Raw genomic sequence first — 20,493 nt, 5'->3', positions numbered from 1 at the left:
TCAGGCTATTTTACGTGTTATTTAATGATAAAATTATACTAACATAAGTAGTCAGTCCCACCAGACCGAACACAGTCAGTGTTTTTTTCTCACAATTTAATCACATTTTTTAATATGTACGTATTTGACTAGAAATTCATACTTCATAAAGATAAAAGTATTGTCTTTTTTAGTAGATAACGATTTTACATATTTTTTTAAAATATTGCGTAAACCAAGAGTAATCCGTCTTTCGTTTCCCGTTATTAAATATTGTGTTATAATATTTCCGATAGCTACGAAGGCACCATCTGTACGTACTTCCGGTAGGAGCTCAACCAGCTGACACATAGTGAGGCTTTTAATTTCTAATGTACATTTCAAAACGATTTTAACTTCAAATTTTGTGACCACATTCACTTTATTCCACATAATTAATATTTTATAAAATATGATTTTACGCTTAAATTGAGACGATTTTAATTTGTATGACTTGCATAATTTTTATGGACAGTTCTACAGTATGCGACGTGAACGTCAACTATTCGGGTTTCATTATTTAAAAATGGGCTATACTATTTCCGACAGTCATTGAATGTACCATTGGGCCTGCATGTACTTCCGGTAGCAGAAGCTCAGTCAGCTGTCACAAAGTGAGACGGGAAGAGAGACCTCGAAGCGAAGACAAATAACACGACGAGGGTGAACATGTCTACTTTTACCAACAAATTCAGTGACCATACGTTGACTCAGCTCAACGAAATGCTAGAGGACGACGAAAAACTTAGCAAAATGATACAAGAGATGGACGAGGTATGTTCAGCTTTTTTTTTTTTTTGCTATTGTACTAGCCCTCCTTTCGGTTACTGTTTCCTCTCAGCCTTTGTTTTGTTTTAGCAGCAAACACTCATCGCCATCTCACGAAAAGCTCACAATTTTGGGGAAATATAAAGTCACATATTCGCTTATCTAAACTACTTGATACCTCTTGACCAAACTATACATTGTTAACATTGTCTGGGAGCAAAGAAACCCGAGCAGTAATTGTTTAAACACTGGAAATATTCACTTCGCTACACTTTAATGTTTTCTTGTCGTATTACACGCAACATATTTATTTGACGATGCATTTAATGGATTAAAAAAAAATCTTTTTAAGAAACTACGTCATGCTGAGTCACGCGAAAACATGTTAAGAAGTTGCTTACTGTTGACACTCTGTCGCTCACCTGACAATTAACTACATTGTCCATAATTGCTCTAACATGTCTGCTGCTAACCGGTTGCTAATATTTTCCGTTAAATGTATCCCTAGAAAACAGTAGCTAGGCGGTTGCTAACTGCGAGGGATCTTCATACTGGCTTATTGTGAAATGAATGGCTTGTCTGTCCTCGAAAATCGAGACTACAAACTATTTAATGACACAGTCTTGTCTTTTCTTTTGGAGAGCAGTTTCCCACAGGACTGCAATGTAAATGCGGCTGTGGATTGCCTGGGGTGGGGTCTAGATCAGTGTTTTTCAATGTTTTTTTTTTGAGCCACGGCACGTTTTTTTTTACATTGGAATGATCCTGTGGCACACCACGAACCAAAAATGTTACAAAATGTCACCACGACCTCACACGTGCATCAATAAGTCTATCGGAGGAACAAGCTAGGTGTTGCCACACGGACCAATATTACATTGCTATGCCGGTCTTTACACCACAGACACTCCACAGTAGCCACGTTTTTACATCACCACTTTTTCTCTTTCCGAATGACCTTTCGGGAAACAATGGTATCCATGGAAAGTACAGTAAACCTCGGATATATCGGATTCAATTGTTCCCACTGGTTTTGTCCGATATAAGCGGAATCCGTTATATGCGTATACCGGAAAATGTGCGTTTTACGCATATATCGGATTTATATCCGGTATATGCGTAAATGGGATTTTATCCGTTATAAAAAGGCACTTCCTTGACTATGTTTCCAATGTACCTGGACGCGCAGGCAACGCTGCAAACGCTGCAAATGACGTCGTATAGCGGCCTGTCACGATTCGGCGAATCGGAGCGCCACGATGCGGCCATCCGATATATGCGAGGGAAATTTCATGGAAATGCATTGGAATGGGACTGGAGATTTTGTCCGAAATAGGCGAAATCCGTTATAAAAAATCCGATATATGCAATGAATTTTTATTGGAAATGCATTACAGAGAAATCGGTTCTTTTTTATCTGTCCGTTGTGAGCGAATTTCCGATATATCCGAGTCCGATATATCCGAGGTTTACTGTATATATTTTCTTTTTTAATAAAACTGCACTTGTGAATGGCGTATAGAAGGGTTTAGATTCTGTTCCACAGATGGCGCTAATGCACACAAAAGCGGCTTGCCAACCGCCAATAAACAACAGAAGAAGAAAAACACCAGGAAGAAGAACGCACACAGACAAATTTCCGTTTGAGCGGGTACAAGATACCTCAATCGGATTGGTTAAAGGAATATTCCATCCCTGTTCAATTCTTTCCTTTTGGGCAAATATACCAAATGCAATTGGAATATTTGGGTCCATGTATTCATGGCTATTGATATAATATTTGCAAATAATGAATAATAAATGTTAATTTATAAAAAGTGATATTGGATAACCCCTCACGGCACACCTGACGGTTTCTCAAGGTACACTAGTGGTTGAAAATCACTGCTCTAGATGACTTAATCGTCCATTTTGTATAACTGTCCTAATGCATAGGCTTGTAATTTATTTGAAAATGGCTATAAACGATGCTAACAACAATCCCTCATTTATCACGGTCAACTGATCAGTGTTGACCGATCATGGCTGGAAAGCACATGGTTAGAGCTCACATAGTAGTTGGTTAATATTCTGCATTATACGTTGGTAGTGTCTTGTCTGTTTTATCCACCTGTGTAAAGTGATTCTTTCTTTCTGTCAAAGAGAGAGCGTAGCAAGAAGAGCCTCTGTGACATTGAGCTACTTTTCCAGTAGGACATGTTTCTTTTTTTGACCTGCTGAATGTAACAATCAAACACAGCAAAAACATGAGTCACTCTTCTACTGCATTGTTACAAATACTGAGATGTATCTTGAACTTTTCCATCAGGCCCTCATTTCCTTATATTTAAAGGTGGAGCTTGTTGGTTCAGTCACATGAGACGCAGCAGTAGTTTGTTTTTTGTTCCTCAGAACTTTTGATCATTTTGGGTAACACAATGGTGTGACAGTAGGGATAACAACTATAACACAACACCATCAAAGCTCTTCACACTGTGGGTGTGGAAGTGAGATCAGTTTGCTTTGCTAGTACAGTCCATATGGTCCATTGTGAAGGCAGTCCACGGGACCCTGGGTCGGACCGAACAAGTGGACAGAGACTGCCAGAAAGATCGGTTTGGGTACATGCGTAGGTGGACTTACTTGAACGGAAGTACAGTAAACCTCGGATATATCGGATTCAATTGTTCCCACTGGTTTTGTCCGATATAAGCGAAATCCGTTATATGTGTATACCGGAAAATGTCCGTTTTACGCATATATCGGATTTATATCCGGTATATGCGTAAATCGGATTTTATCCGTTATAAAAAGGCACTTCCTTGACTATGTTTCCAATGTACCTGGACGCGCAGCCAATGCTGGAGATTTTGTCCGAAATAGGCGAAATCCGTTATAAAAAATCCGATATATGCAATGAATTTTTAGTGGAAATGCATTTCGCCTATTCGGACAAAATCTCCAGTCCCGTTCCAATGCATTTCCATGAAATTTCCCTCGCATATATCGGATGGCCGCATCGTGGCGCTCCGATTCGCCGAATCGTGACAGGCCGCTATACGACGTCATTTGCAGCGTTTGCAGCGTTGCCTGCGCGTCCAGGTACATTGGAAACATAGTCAAGGAAGTGCCTTTTTATAACGGATAAAATCCCATTTATGCATATACCGGATATAAATCCGATATATGCGTAAAACGGACATTTTCCGGTATACGCATATAACGGATTTCGCTTATATCGGACAAAACCAGTGGGAACAATTGAATCCGATATATCCGAGGTTTACTGTACTTGCCCGAATTTTGTTATAACTTGCCCCGGGCCATCGGTACATCGTTATTGTCGAGCCCTGCTTGGTACCAATGTATGCAGAGGCTGCCATCCCATTAGAAAAGTTAGCCAGTTTGCCAATAAATAAAAGCATATTTCATTATATGGCTTATGGTTTGTAGCTTTTTATACAAGACTCTGCTGAATTAAAATTGTATATCATTTTATTTTGTCATATCATGATACATCCATTGATATTTCCATCATGATCTCATGATATCTCCCAACCCTATTTGGCTGTAGTCTGCCATATAATAGAAAAAAAAGGCAAAAATGTCCACGGTTTTGTGATGTGTGAGAATATGTGTAAATTACTCTTGATTACAATGCTGCTTTGCTAACATTTCTTTTTTTTTCTTATAGATGCAGGAAGTCCAGCAAAGCAAAGAGACAACACAGGTGAACAACAGAACCCTGGCAGAAGAAAACCTTGCCCTCCAACCCAGACTGGAGCTCAAGAAAGAGCAACTTTCCAAGAGATACGGTTGTCTCCAGGAGAACTTTGAAGCCTATCAACTGCGCAAGTCCACTCTAGGTACAGACGCAATTAACCATGCTCATTGGAACTCCGATTCAGTCACAAGTTTACATCTTCCTTAAACTTTAAGGAACAAGAGCCTGATGAGTTTCGAGTGCACGCCAGTGACTGTCTGGCACAAGATGGTTTAGGAAGTTGAGGATTCTCTTTAACTCTTTTGCTACCAAAAACGTATTTATACATTTTTATATAAAAAAAGACTATCTACAGGGGTTTGATTACTCCATAAATATAGTGACAGAAGCTGCAAAGTTAGCAACACTGATCCCTCTTGCTCCATCTTCTTATTCCCTGGCAGACCAGGTGCGTCACAATGTGTTTATGAGTGAGGGTGAAGTGGTAGCACCAAATCAAAACGAATCAATAAAAAAATACTGGTGGAAGTACCCACTTGACCGGGGACATTCTATTAGGGTTGTCTAAAATGTGGCACGGTGGCCATTTACAGCTTTGTGGCTGTTTTTAAATTGGCCCGAGGCACATTCTAAAAATTGACAACTAAAAAAAACAAACAAAAAAATACCAAAAAAGTCAAAATATTGAGAGGGAAAAAATTGTAATCTCATGACAATCTCATGAAAATATAAAAAGTATAAGTATAAAGTATAATTTTAGCAGCTTGACATTGAAATACTAAAGAAAAGTTTTTTTAACATAATGAGAATTTCCCTATCGGCAGTGTAGTGCATCAACAGTGACTTACCCCACACTTTGTAGTCGGATTTTGGTGAACGTAAGTTCTGGTTAGTTTTTGGGGCGACTTAGAGTTTGACTTCTCAAAACAACGTGTGTTCAAAAGAGTAACATATTTGCATGACAAAAAAACAAACAAACAAACAAATCAGACCTCACAATCGCTCTGCATTACTTTCTCTTGGTCCTGGTCCTCATGCGCTGTTGAAGTGACTGTTGTTGCACATTTGGGCGAATGTTGTCCAGCGTTGGCTACATCAGTTTGTATATGAGGCTTGAATACTCACTATACTCTGTAAAGTGTTTGTTTCTTCACATGCTTTTTAACGTGCTACCCCGGCGTGATATTTTTCCTTGCATGTTTTGCAGGGTGCAACATTTATATCACTCTCATAAACGGCAGCCATGTTTGTTTTGGGTTTGTCGTGCAGTGTGAAGGAAAGTGGGTGGGGGACACTTGCTACAGTCTTTCTGCTGGATCGGAGCATCCGTAATAATAATAATAATAATATTATGATTATACTGATGTGTACTCAAGGGGTGGTGTTGTTTGATAGACGTCTGTGAATGTTGAAGACAATTTAAATGTGTTGTAATATTTTGCTTTATATGATGGCAGCGGTGATATGATTCCTCTGAACCAGGGGTGCTCATTAAGTCGATCGCGATCTACCGGTCGATCGCGGAGGTGGTACTGGTCGATCGCGGCGTGACATTAAAAAAAATATCATCCCAGCATCAATGCCGTCACTTGATCGATATACAGGGCAGCCATTCAGATGACAACTGAATGTTGCCCTTCGGGCGACCAATCAAATCAAACAACGTCTCTAAGTGCAGCAGAACTTACGATGTCAGCCTATCATCCATCCCCGTTACTTGATTGACATACAGGACAACCAGTCAGATGACAACTGAATTTTGACCTTTAGGTCACCGCTCATGCGTAAACAACGATGCAAAGTGCTAAGCTAGTCGGCGAATTGCGTCAGATTTTAAGCCCTCGCTAAAGTTTATGATCACTAAAATGAGTGAAGGAGCTGGACCAAGTAAAAAGGCAAAAACATATCACTTCCATACGGATATGGAATATTATATGGATATTATGATACGGATATTATCCATGACTGATAAACATTTGGAAGTGTGCTTGAGGCTGGCTATCAGCAGGTACTGTCCGGACTATGCATCCCTGGCTGGTTCAATTCAGTGCAAGTTATCAAAGTAAACTCAGGTAATTACAAAAAATGTTAATAGTTAATTATGTGTGTTTTGCAATATTGGCTCATTTGGTTATGTAAGGTACATCAACATACATTGTACGTACAAATAATCCTCAATACATTTGAAAATAAATAGATGTTTTGCATTTTTGTAGTGGGTAGATCATTTTGACTCGGTCATTTTAAAAGTAGCTCGCATGCTGAAAAAGTGTGAGCACCCCTGCTCTGAACACACACACACATGCATGCTTAGAGACCTGTTTTTCTAGTTCATGTTCTTCTCCCTGGAGGCTGGATAAGCTTGTTAGCTGCAGTTGTCACATTGTAAAATGTAAAATGTGCCGGACTGACTTTAGTTTTTTTCATCAAGCAAGCCGCAAATGTTAGTTGAATCTGTGCGGCGATCTCCAAAATAGCGACGTCGCCGATTCCTGACGCACCTTCACACTACCTTCTAGTGTGTGAACGTAGAGACTGTGTTGACGCAGCAGTTGCTAAGCAACCTTCTCAAAATAGCCCTCCAGCCATTCACTACTACGCTGACACAAGTTTCACTTTGCTCTTTGTGTCTCGTTCATTCGTAATATTAATGTATACGAGTACCGCAAATACGTAGTACACCATTGCGCTGCGTTTACAGTGCTCCGTGTCTTTCTTTCAAGAAGGACTCGTGCTTTGTCGCCAGGAAGACTGGCTTTTGTCAAATGTAGGTTACTCTCTGTCCCTCCCCCCACCCCCTGACTTCTCCGCTCTCGCCATCCTAGTTATGGATTTGCTTTTGAGCAGCTGGAGACAGACATTGATGCTCAAAAGCTTTAAAAAAAAAAATGCTGCTGTTTGACCCAGATATGAAAGGGGTTGGTGGAACGCCGTGGTTCCTAAACTTTTCACAGTCTCATATCACGTGACCTCACACCTGCAGTCTTGGATGAATATTCATTTATTTCATACATTTTTTAAAATTTATGTGTATAACTTTTACTTATCGACATTCATCTATGTTTTGTTTTATATATTATTATATAATACATTCTCCATTTTAAATTATCAGCCTATGTGTGCAGTTGAAAAATAAGACTCATCATTTTTTGTGTAATAATATATATCAGGGGCGGCACAGCTAGGACCCCAGGGTTCAATTCCACCCTCGGCCATCTCTGTGTGGAGTTTGCATGTTCTCCCCATGCTTGCGTGGGTTTTCTCCGGGTACTCCGGTTTCCTCCCACATTCCAAAAACATGCTAGGTTAAATTGGCGACTCCAAATTGTCCATAGGTATGAATGTGAGTGTGAATGGTTGTTTGTCTATATGTGCCCTGTGATTGGCTGGCCACCAGTCCAGGGTGTACCCAGCCTCTCGCCCGAAGGCAGCTGGGATAGGCTCCAGCACCCCCGCGACCCTCGTGAGGAAAAGCGGTAGAAAATGAATGAATGAATGAATATATATCAGTGTTTTTAAACTTTTTTTGAGCCACGGCACGTTTTTTTTTACATTGGAAAACATCACTAAGTCTATCGGAGGAACAAGCTAGGTGTTGCCACACGGACCGATATTACATTGCTCTGCCGGTCTTTACACCACGGACACTCGACAGTAGCCATGTTTACATGAGGAGTTTTTCTCTTTCTGAATGACTTTTCCGAAAGCAATGGTATCCATGGAAAGGAATATTCCAATCTCTTGTCTACATGCGTCGCTATAATCAACCAGAATAGTCAATAGGGCATGCCCAGTAAAACGTAAACACCAACATCACGTGATACCGACTTCCTCCAGTTGTTCTTTCACTTGTTGGAATAACTCCGTATTGCCACTTTTTCCTTCGTCCAGTCTTGGAATTTAGTTTGAATCAAAAACAAACTTTCCGTATCAGTCCAGTGCCGATTGCTGGCCTCCATTTTTAAAACTGAAGAACGTCTGGATCTGCGTGTTACGTCATATCTGAGCATGCGCTACGATAAATTTAACCAGGAAAGGATCAAATTCAAGCTTGCTAATATTTTATAATTCAACTCGGTACATGTTTTATATAGATATATATTTTATTTTGACTTATGGACTTATGAATGGCGTATAGAAGTGTTTAGATTCTGTTCCACAGATGGCGCTAATGCGCACGAAAGCTGCTTGCCAACCGCCAATAAAGTACAGAAGAAGAAAAACGCACCCTGACAACTTTCCGTATGAGCGGCTACAAGATACCTCAATCGGATTGGTTAAAGGAATATTCCACCTCTGTTAATCCGATTATATATTCATTCGGATTGGCACTATTTTTTTTCGGAATGAGGCGTATACAAAGGTTACATTCTTTCCGTTTGAGCAAATAAACCAAATGCAATTGGAATATTTGGGTCCACGTATACGTGGATATTGACATAATATTTGTAAATGATGATTAATAAATGTTAATTATAAAAAGTGATATTGGATAATTCCTCACGGCACACCTGACGGTTTCTCAAGGCACACTAGTTGAAAATCACTGATATATATTATTTAATAATTGCATATGAAAGATGTTTCACTGTGCGTTTTTTAGTGTACAGGAGTAGGGAGTACATGACTTCCAGTCAGATGATGAAGAGGTACGCAACTCTGAAAACCACTAGTCTAAAACATTGAGCCTCCTGTTGTTACTTGGCCAACCTCCTCAGGAACTGTTCTTTGGAAACCACTCATTTTTTTAAGGTGTGGCGGCTTATATTTTCCTTTAGCGATGTCGCAAAAACCCTGACAGAGAAACAGTGTTTATTTGCTGAAGGCAAGGGCTGTATATTTTGTGGCCTTAATCATTGCTCATTTATTATGCTTATTTGCTCAATGCTCATGCAGATCAGAACGAATTTGTCACAGCATCACATAAGCACACAATGTAAATGAAGTGTTCCACATTAAACAAACTTAATATACATCATACATTATTCTGTGCTCTGCTTTTCTTCCGCACTGTACCCCAAGCACTGTACTATTGCATGAAGAGCACACTGTTGGTATTAGTAACATAGTCACGTTATATTTTTATTCATGTACCCGAGGGGGTACACCGACCCACATTTTGAGAACCTAGTGCAGGGCTCTCAAACTCAATTAACTTGGGGGGCCACTGGAGCAAGGGTCTGGGCGTTTAAAAAAAAAAAAAAAACACATTTATTAAAAACAGAAAAATGACAAGAAAAGCTCTGATAAAACATTCCACTGTTCTCAAATATCTTACTTTTTATTTTTCTACACAAAATAAGGTGAAAAATAAATAAACAAATCAAGAATAAAGAAAATCAATCAATCAGTAATAAATAAATAAATATAATAATAATAATAAAACAGCAAATAATAAAAACTTAAGAAACCACATATAGTTGGTAGGTAGACAAATTATATTTTTCAGATTAAAATGAACAAAGCATTATTAGAGCCCTGTAGACATGACAAAACACGACTATAGTCACATTTATACTCTTTTTATTTACAACATATTGCGCAACTGCAGGGTCTTGAGACACATGCTAACTCGCAAACTAGAGAGCTAGCGACCTAAACGGTAGCCTTCAAGTTATTTCCTTTCAACTTAAATAGCCAAAAACTTACCACTTCCACACGGATAGGGAGGATAACTATTAACAGTTATTTAACCTTTAACATGAACATGAATCAAACGTAATAATTTTTTCTGGGTACATGATACCATACAGCATCCATATCAAACTTGCGCGGGCCGCACTAACATTAAACTTTCATATCAAGGCGGGGGCCTCAAAGTAGTGTCCTGCGGGCCACATTTGGCCCGCGGGCCGCGTATTTGAGACCCCTGCATTAATGCCTTTCAAAATCTTTTGGCTCTATTCTATTGGCTCCTATAATCATTACAGTTGTGTGGACTTTAACCTCGTTGGGACATTTCTCAAGGCCTGAGTAGCCCATCCATCCACTCATCATGCTGCTTATCTTCACTGGGATTGCAGGGCTATGCTGCAGCCAGTGGCCTGACTAAACCCTGTCATTTAGTGACTTTGCTTTGTCCCAGACGAGTCGCTGATTACTGAGTATGTTTCAGCTCTCAATCATTCATTCAAGATCCAGATAATACATTTCTGTGTGGCTGGTATTCAAGTGTGGAATAACATTATTCTTTATATGTTTTATCAGCAGTCATTATGGATTCACGGAAGCCGAATTGATATCTTTATTTGCCCGTTTGAAGAGACTCGAGGCCATTTTGATTACTCCATAAATATCGTGACAGAGCTGCAAATTTAGCAACACTGATCCCTCTTGCTCCATCTTCTTATTCCCTGGCAGACCAGGTGCGTTACACAATGTGTTTATGAGTGAGGGTGAAGTGGTAGCACCAAATCAAAACAAATCAATAGAAAATACTGGTGGAAGTACCCACTTGACCGGGGACATTCTATTAGGGTTGTCTAAAATGTGGCACGGTGACAGCTTGTGGCTGTTTTTAAATCGGCCTGAGGCACATTCTAAAAATTGACAACTAAAAAAAACAAACAAAAAATATTGAGGGGGAAAAAATTGTAATCTTAACAAGAAAGTTTTGGCATTTTACAAGAATAATCTCATGAAAATATAAAAAATATAAAACATAGTTTTAGCAGCTTGACGTTGAAATACTAAATAAAAAAAAATAGCACATGACGAGAATTTCCCTATCAGCAGTGTAGTGCATCAACAGTGACTTACCCCCACACTTTGAAGAGACTGGAGGCCATTTTGGATGGGCGAAGACCAGTATCACATACCTGCCCGAGGCCCTTCTGTGTTGATCCATGCAAAGCTGGTGTTGACTTTCAGGCTTGCTTAGGAGCACAAAACAAAACAGATACCTTCCTGGAGATTAAGACGTAACAAGATAGTTTCATCTGAGTGTCGTATATTTACCATATCAAGCCTGAGCGCTGTGTGAAAACCATGTTTTCTCATACACAGATGCGATACACATGCGATTTATGATGATAATAAATGATAAATATTATCATCATCATAATACAAAAAAAAGTTTTCTTAAACTTTAAATCATGTGAATTATACAGCAGTGTGGATAATTTATGGCCATATTGTGACATCTCCTACACTCAAAAAATAAATGTTTAGCCTCAACAAAAAAAATAAAAATCAACGCAACAATTTCCATTAGTCTTTCTTAATTATGGCAACTTAATTTGAAGTTGCTTTGAACCAACAAACAATATTGCATTGCACAAAGTAGCTTTTCGTCTTCACTCTTTACTTATTTTAAGTAATGCTTACCGAATAATTGTTTAAAAAAAAGAAAAGAATAATAAAGTTTTTAAGTTCGTAACTCAAAAAAATATGTTAAGTCAACTGACTTAATCATTTTATTCAAAGTAGTTTAATTTGTTGTCTAGTTAATTATAATAACAATGTACACAGCTTTTTAAGTAGCAGTAACTTAATATATATATAATTTTCTAAATAAAATAAATAAATAAAATTTGAGTGTATATGACATGCTAAATTAAGTTCATATAATAGCCAACATTATTATTTGAACATAACTTAATAAAGTTAGCAACTTGGAAAGTTTATCTAAATCAACTAATTACATTTTTTACATTGCATTCATGCATTAAATCGAGTGGTGTCAACAGACACTCTGAATTACTTTTTAGAGTGTATACTTCAGAACTACTACTAATCATTTAAATACTGTGCCACTCATGAGTCAATGAGAAAATGGTAGCTCTTTCTTTAGCAAGAAGGGATAAGGTATAAGGGAACTTGCGTCAAGCTTGTCAACCCATTGGAAACAATGTCATATTAGATTCATCACTAAAATCATCACACAGTAACTTAACACCAAAAAAGTACCTTGGAAATACACAAGTACCAATATGAAAAACAACTGCTATTTTAACTCCCCGTATTCCCTACAGAGCATTTTACTGTTAAAATTTTTTTACTGTGCAGGATCGCGTCGCCAACTTGGCGATTTTGTCTCTTGATCCGGCGACATTCCAACCCCCCCTTGAATGACATATTTTCTCTAAAGCGACGAGTGAAAAATCTAGCGACTTTCTCTGATGTTGTCGGGGAGTTTTCTAATATGTTGAAAGCATGCATTGTTGTGCGTTTTGTGTTCTCAATTGGGAGTGGCGGGTGCGGACACGTCCGTCGGCCCAAAGCTAAGTCTCAGTATTGTAGTATTGTATAAAATATGTAGTATGTCCTCACTCAAAACAACAAATTCTTTGATTTCCCGTGCTACCGTCAGTGGAGCTGAAACCAAATTGTAAAGTTCTTTTTTTTGTCTTCCCTTTTTTGTAGATCACAAATCAGGAAACACATCACTGGACATTCTGTTGGCTTTACTGCAGGCGGAGGGAGCCAAAGTAGAAGAGGAAACAGAGGTAATTGCATTACTTTCTCCACTATAGCAATACTTCATTCACAAGAACCTTCTAGGTCAGGGGTGGGCAAACTACGGCCCGGGGGCCACATGCGGCCCACTAAGCGTTTGAATCCGGCCCGCCAGTTGCTTTCTATGGTCATGGTTTTATTTCATTTGACCATGCATCAGATTACAATTGAATGCATCACATAATCAGTTCACAGTTCCACATGTCCAAAAGGAGTAGGAAGAAGCAAAGCTTATTAAATCCTACCCCTCCATCTGGTACTTTTACAATCAGTAACTGTTAAATTTGTTCACTTCCTGCTTTCCATAATACAGTTTAAGTTTTTTTTTTGTTTTTTTTTTGTTTTTTTTAATAATGTACCTCGTACCGAATTACGAGGTGATGTGACCCTACAATGACATAATAATTTGATCACTTCCTGCTTTCCTAATATGGTTTAAGGTTTTTTTTTTGTTTTTTTTTTTGTCACGTACCGAAGTAGGAGGTGATATGACCATACCATGGCATAATGGGTACCATAGTAACTGTCAATACAGTGATTTATTGTATTTATTAGTGATTATTTAGCAAACATCAACTGCTTCTAAATATTTCAAATTTTAAAAATTTTAACAACAGCTGGCAACATAAGTCAAGTCGGATGTTTGATTCAGAAAAAACAAAACTGTAAAATTAAATTTCGTAATTTGCTGTGGTCTGATAGTGACAGCTGATAGTATGATTTACAGATAAAATTAGACTAATAATTCAATGTTCAATGTGACTGTCAGAATTATAAGCGTAAAATAGTGTGTATTAAATATATATTCTATATATATATATATATATATATATCACTTTAGTTTTCCTAATTATTATGAATTTGGACCTACCTTTTCAACACATTATACCCAAAACTACATTGCAAACCTCCACAAATGCGAACACATATAGAAAGTTGGTCTGCCCATCAGGTCAAAGAGCTCAAAACAAGTCCTTTTATTACTCTTTATATAACCTATTTATTGGCATTTATCTATCACGCCTCTCTCCTTTTATTCCATTTGTTTAGTCATAAAAATCAATACACCACAAACAGATACTGCTGGTATGGATTATCTGCAAACAGTGGCTTGTGTTCCACCACAGGGCCATCTGCTGGATGCGTTGAGTGCCTGGTCTACTGCACAATTGCCATTGACAAGTGAAATATACAATATAGACACTTTCCACATTCAAAGCTAAGGTTTTGACTTGACTAGTCACCCCGATATTATAATATGCCTCACACACTTATTAAACACATGCAAAATATCAAATGTTTAGGGCAGGGGTCTCAAAATCAATTTACTTGGGGGCCACTGGAGCTAGGGTCTGGGCGAGGCTGGGCCGCATCAGGTTTTCAAAAAAAAAAAAAACGCATTTATTAAAAACAGAAAAATATACAAACTTTTTCAGTGTTTTGGTTCCGATTTTCTACAATAAAAGCTCTGATAAAACATTCCACTGTTCTCAAATATCTTAATTTTTATTTTTCTACACAAAATAAGATGAAAAATAAATAAACCAATCAAGAATAAAGAAAATCAATCAATCAGTAATAAATAAATAAATATAATAATAATAACAATAAAACGGGAAATAATAAAAACTTAAGAAACCACATATAGTTGGTGGGTAGACAAATTATTTTTTTCATATTAAAATGAACAAAGCATTATTAGAGCCCTGTAGACATGACAAAACACGACTATAGTCACATTTATACTTTATTTACAACATATTGCGCAACTGCACGGTCTTGAGACACATGCTAACTCGCAAACTAGCGAGCTAGCGACCTAAACGGTAGCCTTCAAGTTATTTCCTTTCAACTTAAATAGCCAAGAACTTACCACTTCCACACGGATAGGGAGGATAACTATTAACAGTTATTTAACCTTTAACATGAACATGAATCAAACGTAATAATTTTTTCTGGGTACATGATACCATACAGCATCCATATCAAACTTGCGCGGGCCGCACTAACATTAAATTTTCATATCAAGGCGGGGGCCTCAAACTAGTGGGGCCGCGTGTTTGAGACCCTTGGTTTAGGTAGTCAGCATTAATGAATGAATCAGTTACAGTGTAGCCTTTAGCCTCGTTAGGCTAGCGAAAGATGCCAGCAGGCTGGAGAACATGTTTCTCCAAGCCATGTCTATACATAATCCATATTATCACATTACATAATCCAATTCCAGTAACAAGTGACAAGAATACTTAAGAGCTGCAATATTTAATTGATTAATTAATTATCCAGTTAATAATTTTCCTATTCAATCTATTGTTTCTTTTTTTTTAATGCAAATATGCTCGGAATTCAGCCTTTCAAATGAGATTATTTTATAATTTACTTCATTATGGTGAATAAAATTAACTTTTTTAAGGAAAAAATGACCTACTTTACATCTGTCTATACTGCTGTCTACAGAATATGGCCGACTCATTCCTGGATGGTGACATGACCCTGGATGCCTTCATTGATTCCTACCAAAACCAGAGGAAGTTGGCCCACTTGAGAAGGGTGAAGATCGAGAAGCTGCAGGAGATGGTGCTGAAGGGCCAACAGCTTCCACAGGCGTCGGTATCTACCTCCCATTCTCAGGATATGTCCGCCGCGGCCCGGCCCTCGTCCTCCCTGCTCGCCGATGCCGCCAACGACTTGTCTCCTATACTTCAAATCCGGAGGAAGCCTCCGCCTCCTCCATCCCAGTCTACCACAATACCAAACCCAGCTCCAATCGTCTCCCCCCAGCCTTCAACCTTCTACGCCGTATCACCTTACCCCCCAATTCCTCCCAGAACAGGCCAACCCTACCCCGGTTCTTCACCTGGGTATCCCTTCTTACCTCAGTACCCGCCTGCTTTGCCGCAGAGGCCCCCGGCTCGTGTGGCCCCGCAGCCTGGTTTCATCATTCAGTGAATAAAAGCCATCGCCACTTGAGGTTAACAGTGTGTGCCAAGGACGATTCGCAACTGGAACTCCTCTGAGAACAATTTTTTTTTTTTTTTTTTTTTTGTGGCGTTTTACCATTTTTGATTACGACCAATCCCCACACTGGCCTGAAGGCAGACCAGCACCGTCTGCACCGGAGAAGCCATTCGGTAATAACGCGGGGATGTGTGCATAGCACTCACTCAACACTCCTAACGATTTAAAAAAAAAAACAAAAAAAAAAACATGGAGGATTTTCTCTCCATTCGCTCCATCTGGCCTGAGTCTCCACAGAAGAACGGCCCAGTGTAGCCTCCAGTGACACAAGCTGCCGAGCTTGTCGTTTATTAGCACTTTTGTCTTCTTTAGTTCCCATTAATGTTCCGTCTCTCCTTTACCCTCCAAGGCATGATCCTAAAAAAAATGATTCACAATATTTTTCATTTGCAGCATACAAATATTACTGTTTATGCATATGCAGCAGAGAGACCATATTTACTGTGTTTTGACAAAACATATAATTTCCCAGAATATATTTAGGGGGAAAAGCATCTATGCTGTGATTAGTTTTTCTATACAATGGTACATAGGAAGATAATGTAATTTCAACATCTTTTTATGAATAGTGCTTTAAAAAAAAAATCTAGACTGATAAAACACATGTAAAGGAGAACTTTGTTTGAATCAAACGTGTGTCTCAAGATGGTCCAGACCTGCTCTTTTGAAGATGACCGACTATTGCACTTGGTCCTTCTCGGGGTAAAGGTCTTAAAGGAACTTGAGAAGATTGGTGGCTGAATCGTTTTTTTTGATAAATTAACCTGGGCTTTTAGAGAGTCATATCAAAGTTGAAGGATTTTTGTATACTTGCCATACAGTACAATTCTTATAGTGGGTCTTCTCTGGATTTCTGTTGTAATACAGCACTGCTTTGTCATTTTGTCCTCGGCACCTGCTCATGTCAACAATTTGAGTTAAAACTCTGAACGTATGGTTCTGTGCAAGTTATCTCACTGAGCACCAAAGGCTTTGCACAGCACTCTGTGGAACCGTTTCTCAGGGCATTGGATCCATGGCAACTGGACTGTTCAGGTTGCCTCAAATCCATCCGATCGAGCTTCAGATCAGTTCATTCCCCGAAGACTAGGTAGGACAGCTGCAGTTCTGTGTAATCTTTGAGCACATATTTGGTTCCGCCTCTCATTCAAGCAGGCTTTGGACTATCTAGTCTTTGAGCATGAATTGATCAAGCAATCAGTTCATCTTCAAAACCGGGTAAACTAGTCTGTTTCCTGTTCAGGTTGTCTTACAGGAGGTTTCGCCTTAAATCTGAGCAAGCTTCATCGGTTCAGTCTAGTCTTTCAACATGAATTGATGACATCTGTCTTTGTTTTTTTTTGTTTCATGTCTTCTAGCAGACTTCATTGGTTTATGCTCAATAACTAGATAGGACAGCTCTAATATGTCTAGTAGTGTCTTATTTTGACTATTATTCAAGGACAGCTTGGACAAGAGGCGAAACTAAAGACCGAGGTTTTGCGCCAGAAAACCTAGAGTTGTCCTATCTAGTCTTTCAACATGAATTGATGACATCTGTCTCTGTTTTTTTTGTTTCAGGTCTCCTAGCAGCCTTCATTGGTTTATGCTCAATGACTAGATAGGACAGCTCTAGTCTGTCTAGTAGTGTCTTATCTCAACTCTTATTCAAGGACAGCTTGGACAAGAGGCGAAACTAAAGACCGAGGTTTTGCTCTAGAAAACCTAGAGTTGTCCTATCTAGTCTTTCAACATGAATTGATGACATCTGTCTTTTTTTGTTTCGTCTCTCCTAGCAGACTTCATTGGTTTATGCTCAATGACTAGATAGGACAATTCCAGTCTGTCTAGTAGTGTCTTATCTGGACTCTTATCTCGATTCAAGGACAGCTTGGACTAGAGGCGAAACTAAAGACCGAGTTTTTGCGCTAGGAAACCTAGAGCTGTCCTATCTAGTCTTTGAGCATGAATCGATCAAGCAATCAGTTCGTCTTCAAAACCGGGTAAACTAGTCTGTTTCCTGTTCAGGTTGTCTTACAGGAGGTTTCGCCTTAAACCTGACCAAGCTTCATCGGTTCAGTCAAGTCTTTGTTTTTTTTTTTGTTTCATCTCTTCTAGCAGACTTCATTGGTTTATGCTCAATGACTAGATAGGACAGCTCTAATCTGTCTAGTAGTGTCTTATTTTGACTCTTATTCAAGGACAGCTTGGACAAGAGGCGAAACTAAAGACTGAGGTTTTGCTCTAGAAAACCTAGAGTTGTCCTATCTAGTCTTTCAACATGAATTGATGACATCTGCCTTTTTTTGTTTCGTCTCTCCTAGCAGACTTCATTGGTTTATGCTCAATGACTAGATAGGACAGCTCTAATCTGTCTAGTAGTGTCTTATTTTGACTGTTATCCAAGGACAGCTTGGACAAAAGGCGAAACTAAAGACTGAGGTTTTGCGCCAGAAAACCTAGAGCTGTCCTATCTAGTCTTGCAACATGAATTGATGACATCTGTTTCTGTTTTTTTTTGTTTCAGGTCTCCTAGCAGACTTCATTGGTTTATGCTCAATGACTAGATAGGACAGCTCTAGTCTGTCTAGTAGTGTCTTATCTCAACTCTTATTCAAGGACAGCTTGGACAAGAGGCGAAACTAAAGACCGAGGTTTTGCTCTAGAAAACCTAGAGCTGTCCTATCTAGTCTTTCAACCTGAATTGATGACATCTGTCTTTTTTTGGTTTCGTCTCTCCTAGCAGACTTCATTGGTTTATGCTCAATGACTAGATAGGACAGCTCTAGTCTGTCTAGTAGTGTCTTATCTCGATTCAAGGACAGCTTGGACAAGAGGCGAAACTAAAGACTGAGTTTTTGCGCCAGAAAACCAAGAGCTGTCCTATCTAGTCTTTGAGCATGAACTGAGGAAGCTTGCTAAGCCAAACCTCTTTTTTTAAACAACCCGAACAATCCAGTCGTGATGGATTCAATGCCCTGAGAATACAATTTACCAGGATGAAAGAGAATATTCACAAGCATGTATGAATGTTGTGTTTGTGTTTTATTGTCGTAAATGACATACGTTGTCTGTGATCCAGTCCATACGATTTGGAGCTTAAAACACATTTTTTTGCACAAATGCAAGCCGTATTCCTTCAAGCCGGACTAAACCCCCCAAGCTTTGAAAAAGAACCTTTTCTTGTGGTGTTGAATAGCGTATGACTTTTCCCTCTTACCGCTGTCGCTGTGCACTGTTGAGCCGCGAGTGCCTACGCTTGTTGTGACGTTGACCACGTTCTGACTGCTCCGTTTTTTTTTTTTTGTTTTTTTTTCTCTATTCCACTCACAGACTTTGACCTGGTTGGGAATTTTTGCCATTGAGCATGTGCCAGTGTGACATCCCCCCCAGGCTTTTTTTTTTTTGCCTACTGGTGCTTGTTAACGTATGCCTGGTATGACTTCAAATATCGCATGTGGCGTTTCTTGACATCATCGTTGCAAATTAAGAGGGCTCTGAAATGCCATATTTGTTGTATAGCTGCCCGCAAAAATTAAAGGGTAAGAATACAGAATTTGGTCAATGACATAATAGATCCAGCATTTCTAATAAGAAAGATTATGTTGTGCATGGCCTTTGTGTTCAGTCTGAAGATTCCTTTTTGTGTGTTTTTTTTTAAGCTATTAAGATGGTTTCGACCTGATCTGTAACCATAGTTTTTTTTTCTATGTGGTTGGTGATATTTTTCAGTGTGCTGTTGTAGGTGTTTACTTATTCTGAATGTTTAGGTGGAATTTTAATGCTATTTTCAAGTTCAATAAATCTCAAATTTGTGTATTTTTTATTTGTCATGACCACAAAGAAAAACCCCCACTGGTTAAACAATATTAGTGTCTATAGTGTTGGTACAGAATTATATTGTTGTCTTTTAAATTGAGCAAGTAGGCCCTCTAGTGTCACTGTTTGGTATTGCATGAAGCTCCTCCCTGTTTACTGAATCCCCCATACATCCCTATATGATCTATTTATGTGGAACTTGCAGTACAAACAAAACTATAACTAGCTTTAAAAGGTATATTCTTGTATATATGCTTGTTCGCTAATACACTGCTGGACTACACAGGTATTTCATTCAATTTAAAGTTGCGTCCTTCCATAGAGAGGAAAATCGTGTGTTTAAAAAAAAAACGCATTTATTAAAAACAGAAAAATATACAAACTTTTTCAGTGCTTTGGTTCCGATTTTCTACAATAAAAGCTCTGATAAAACATTCCACTGTTCTCAAATATCTTAATTTTTATTTTTCTGCACAAAATAAGATGAAAAATAAATAAACAAATCAAGAATAAAGAAAATCAATCAGTAATAAATAAATATAATAATAATAATAAAACAGTAAATAATAAAAACTTAAGAAACCACATATAGTTGGTGGGTAGACAAATGATTTTTTTCATATTAAAATGAACAAAGCATTATTAGAGCCCTGTAGACATGACAAAACACGACTATAGTCACATTTATACTCTTTTTATTTACAACATATTGCGCAACTGCAGGGTCTTGAGAC

General features: G+C 38.5%; 1 protein-coding gene across 1 annotated transcript; it reads left to right on the top strand.

Moving 5' to 3' along the window:
* Nucleotides 1–596: 596 nt before the first annotated feature.
* Nucleotides 597–20,310, top strand: vps37ba (VPS37B subunit of ESCRT-I a). Its single transcript, XM_058070584.1, has 4 exons — nucleotides 597–792; nucleotides 4,460–4,631; nucleotides 12,854–12,936; nucleotides 15,401–20,310. The coding sequence occupies exons 1-4, from the start codon at nucleotides 688–690 to the stop codon at nucleotides 15,890–15,892; spliced, it is 852 nt and encodes a 283-aa protein (XP_057926567.1). The 5' UTR covers nucleotides 597–687; the 3' UTR covers nucleotides 15,893–20,310.
* Nucleotides 20,311–20,493: the final 183 nt, after the last annotated feature.

Source organism: Doryrhamphus excisus, chromosome 4 (assembly GCF_030265055.1).
Source record: "Doryrhamphus excisus isolate RoL2022-K1 chromosome 4, RoL_Dexc_1.0, whole genome shotgun sequence".
In the NCBI taxonomy this organism is placed as follows: Eukaryota; Metazoa; Chordata; class Actinopteri; order Syngnathiformes; family Syngnathidae; genus Doryrhamphus; species Doryrhamphus excisus.
This window is presented reverse-complemented; position numbering and strand designations above follow the sequence as displayed.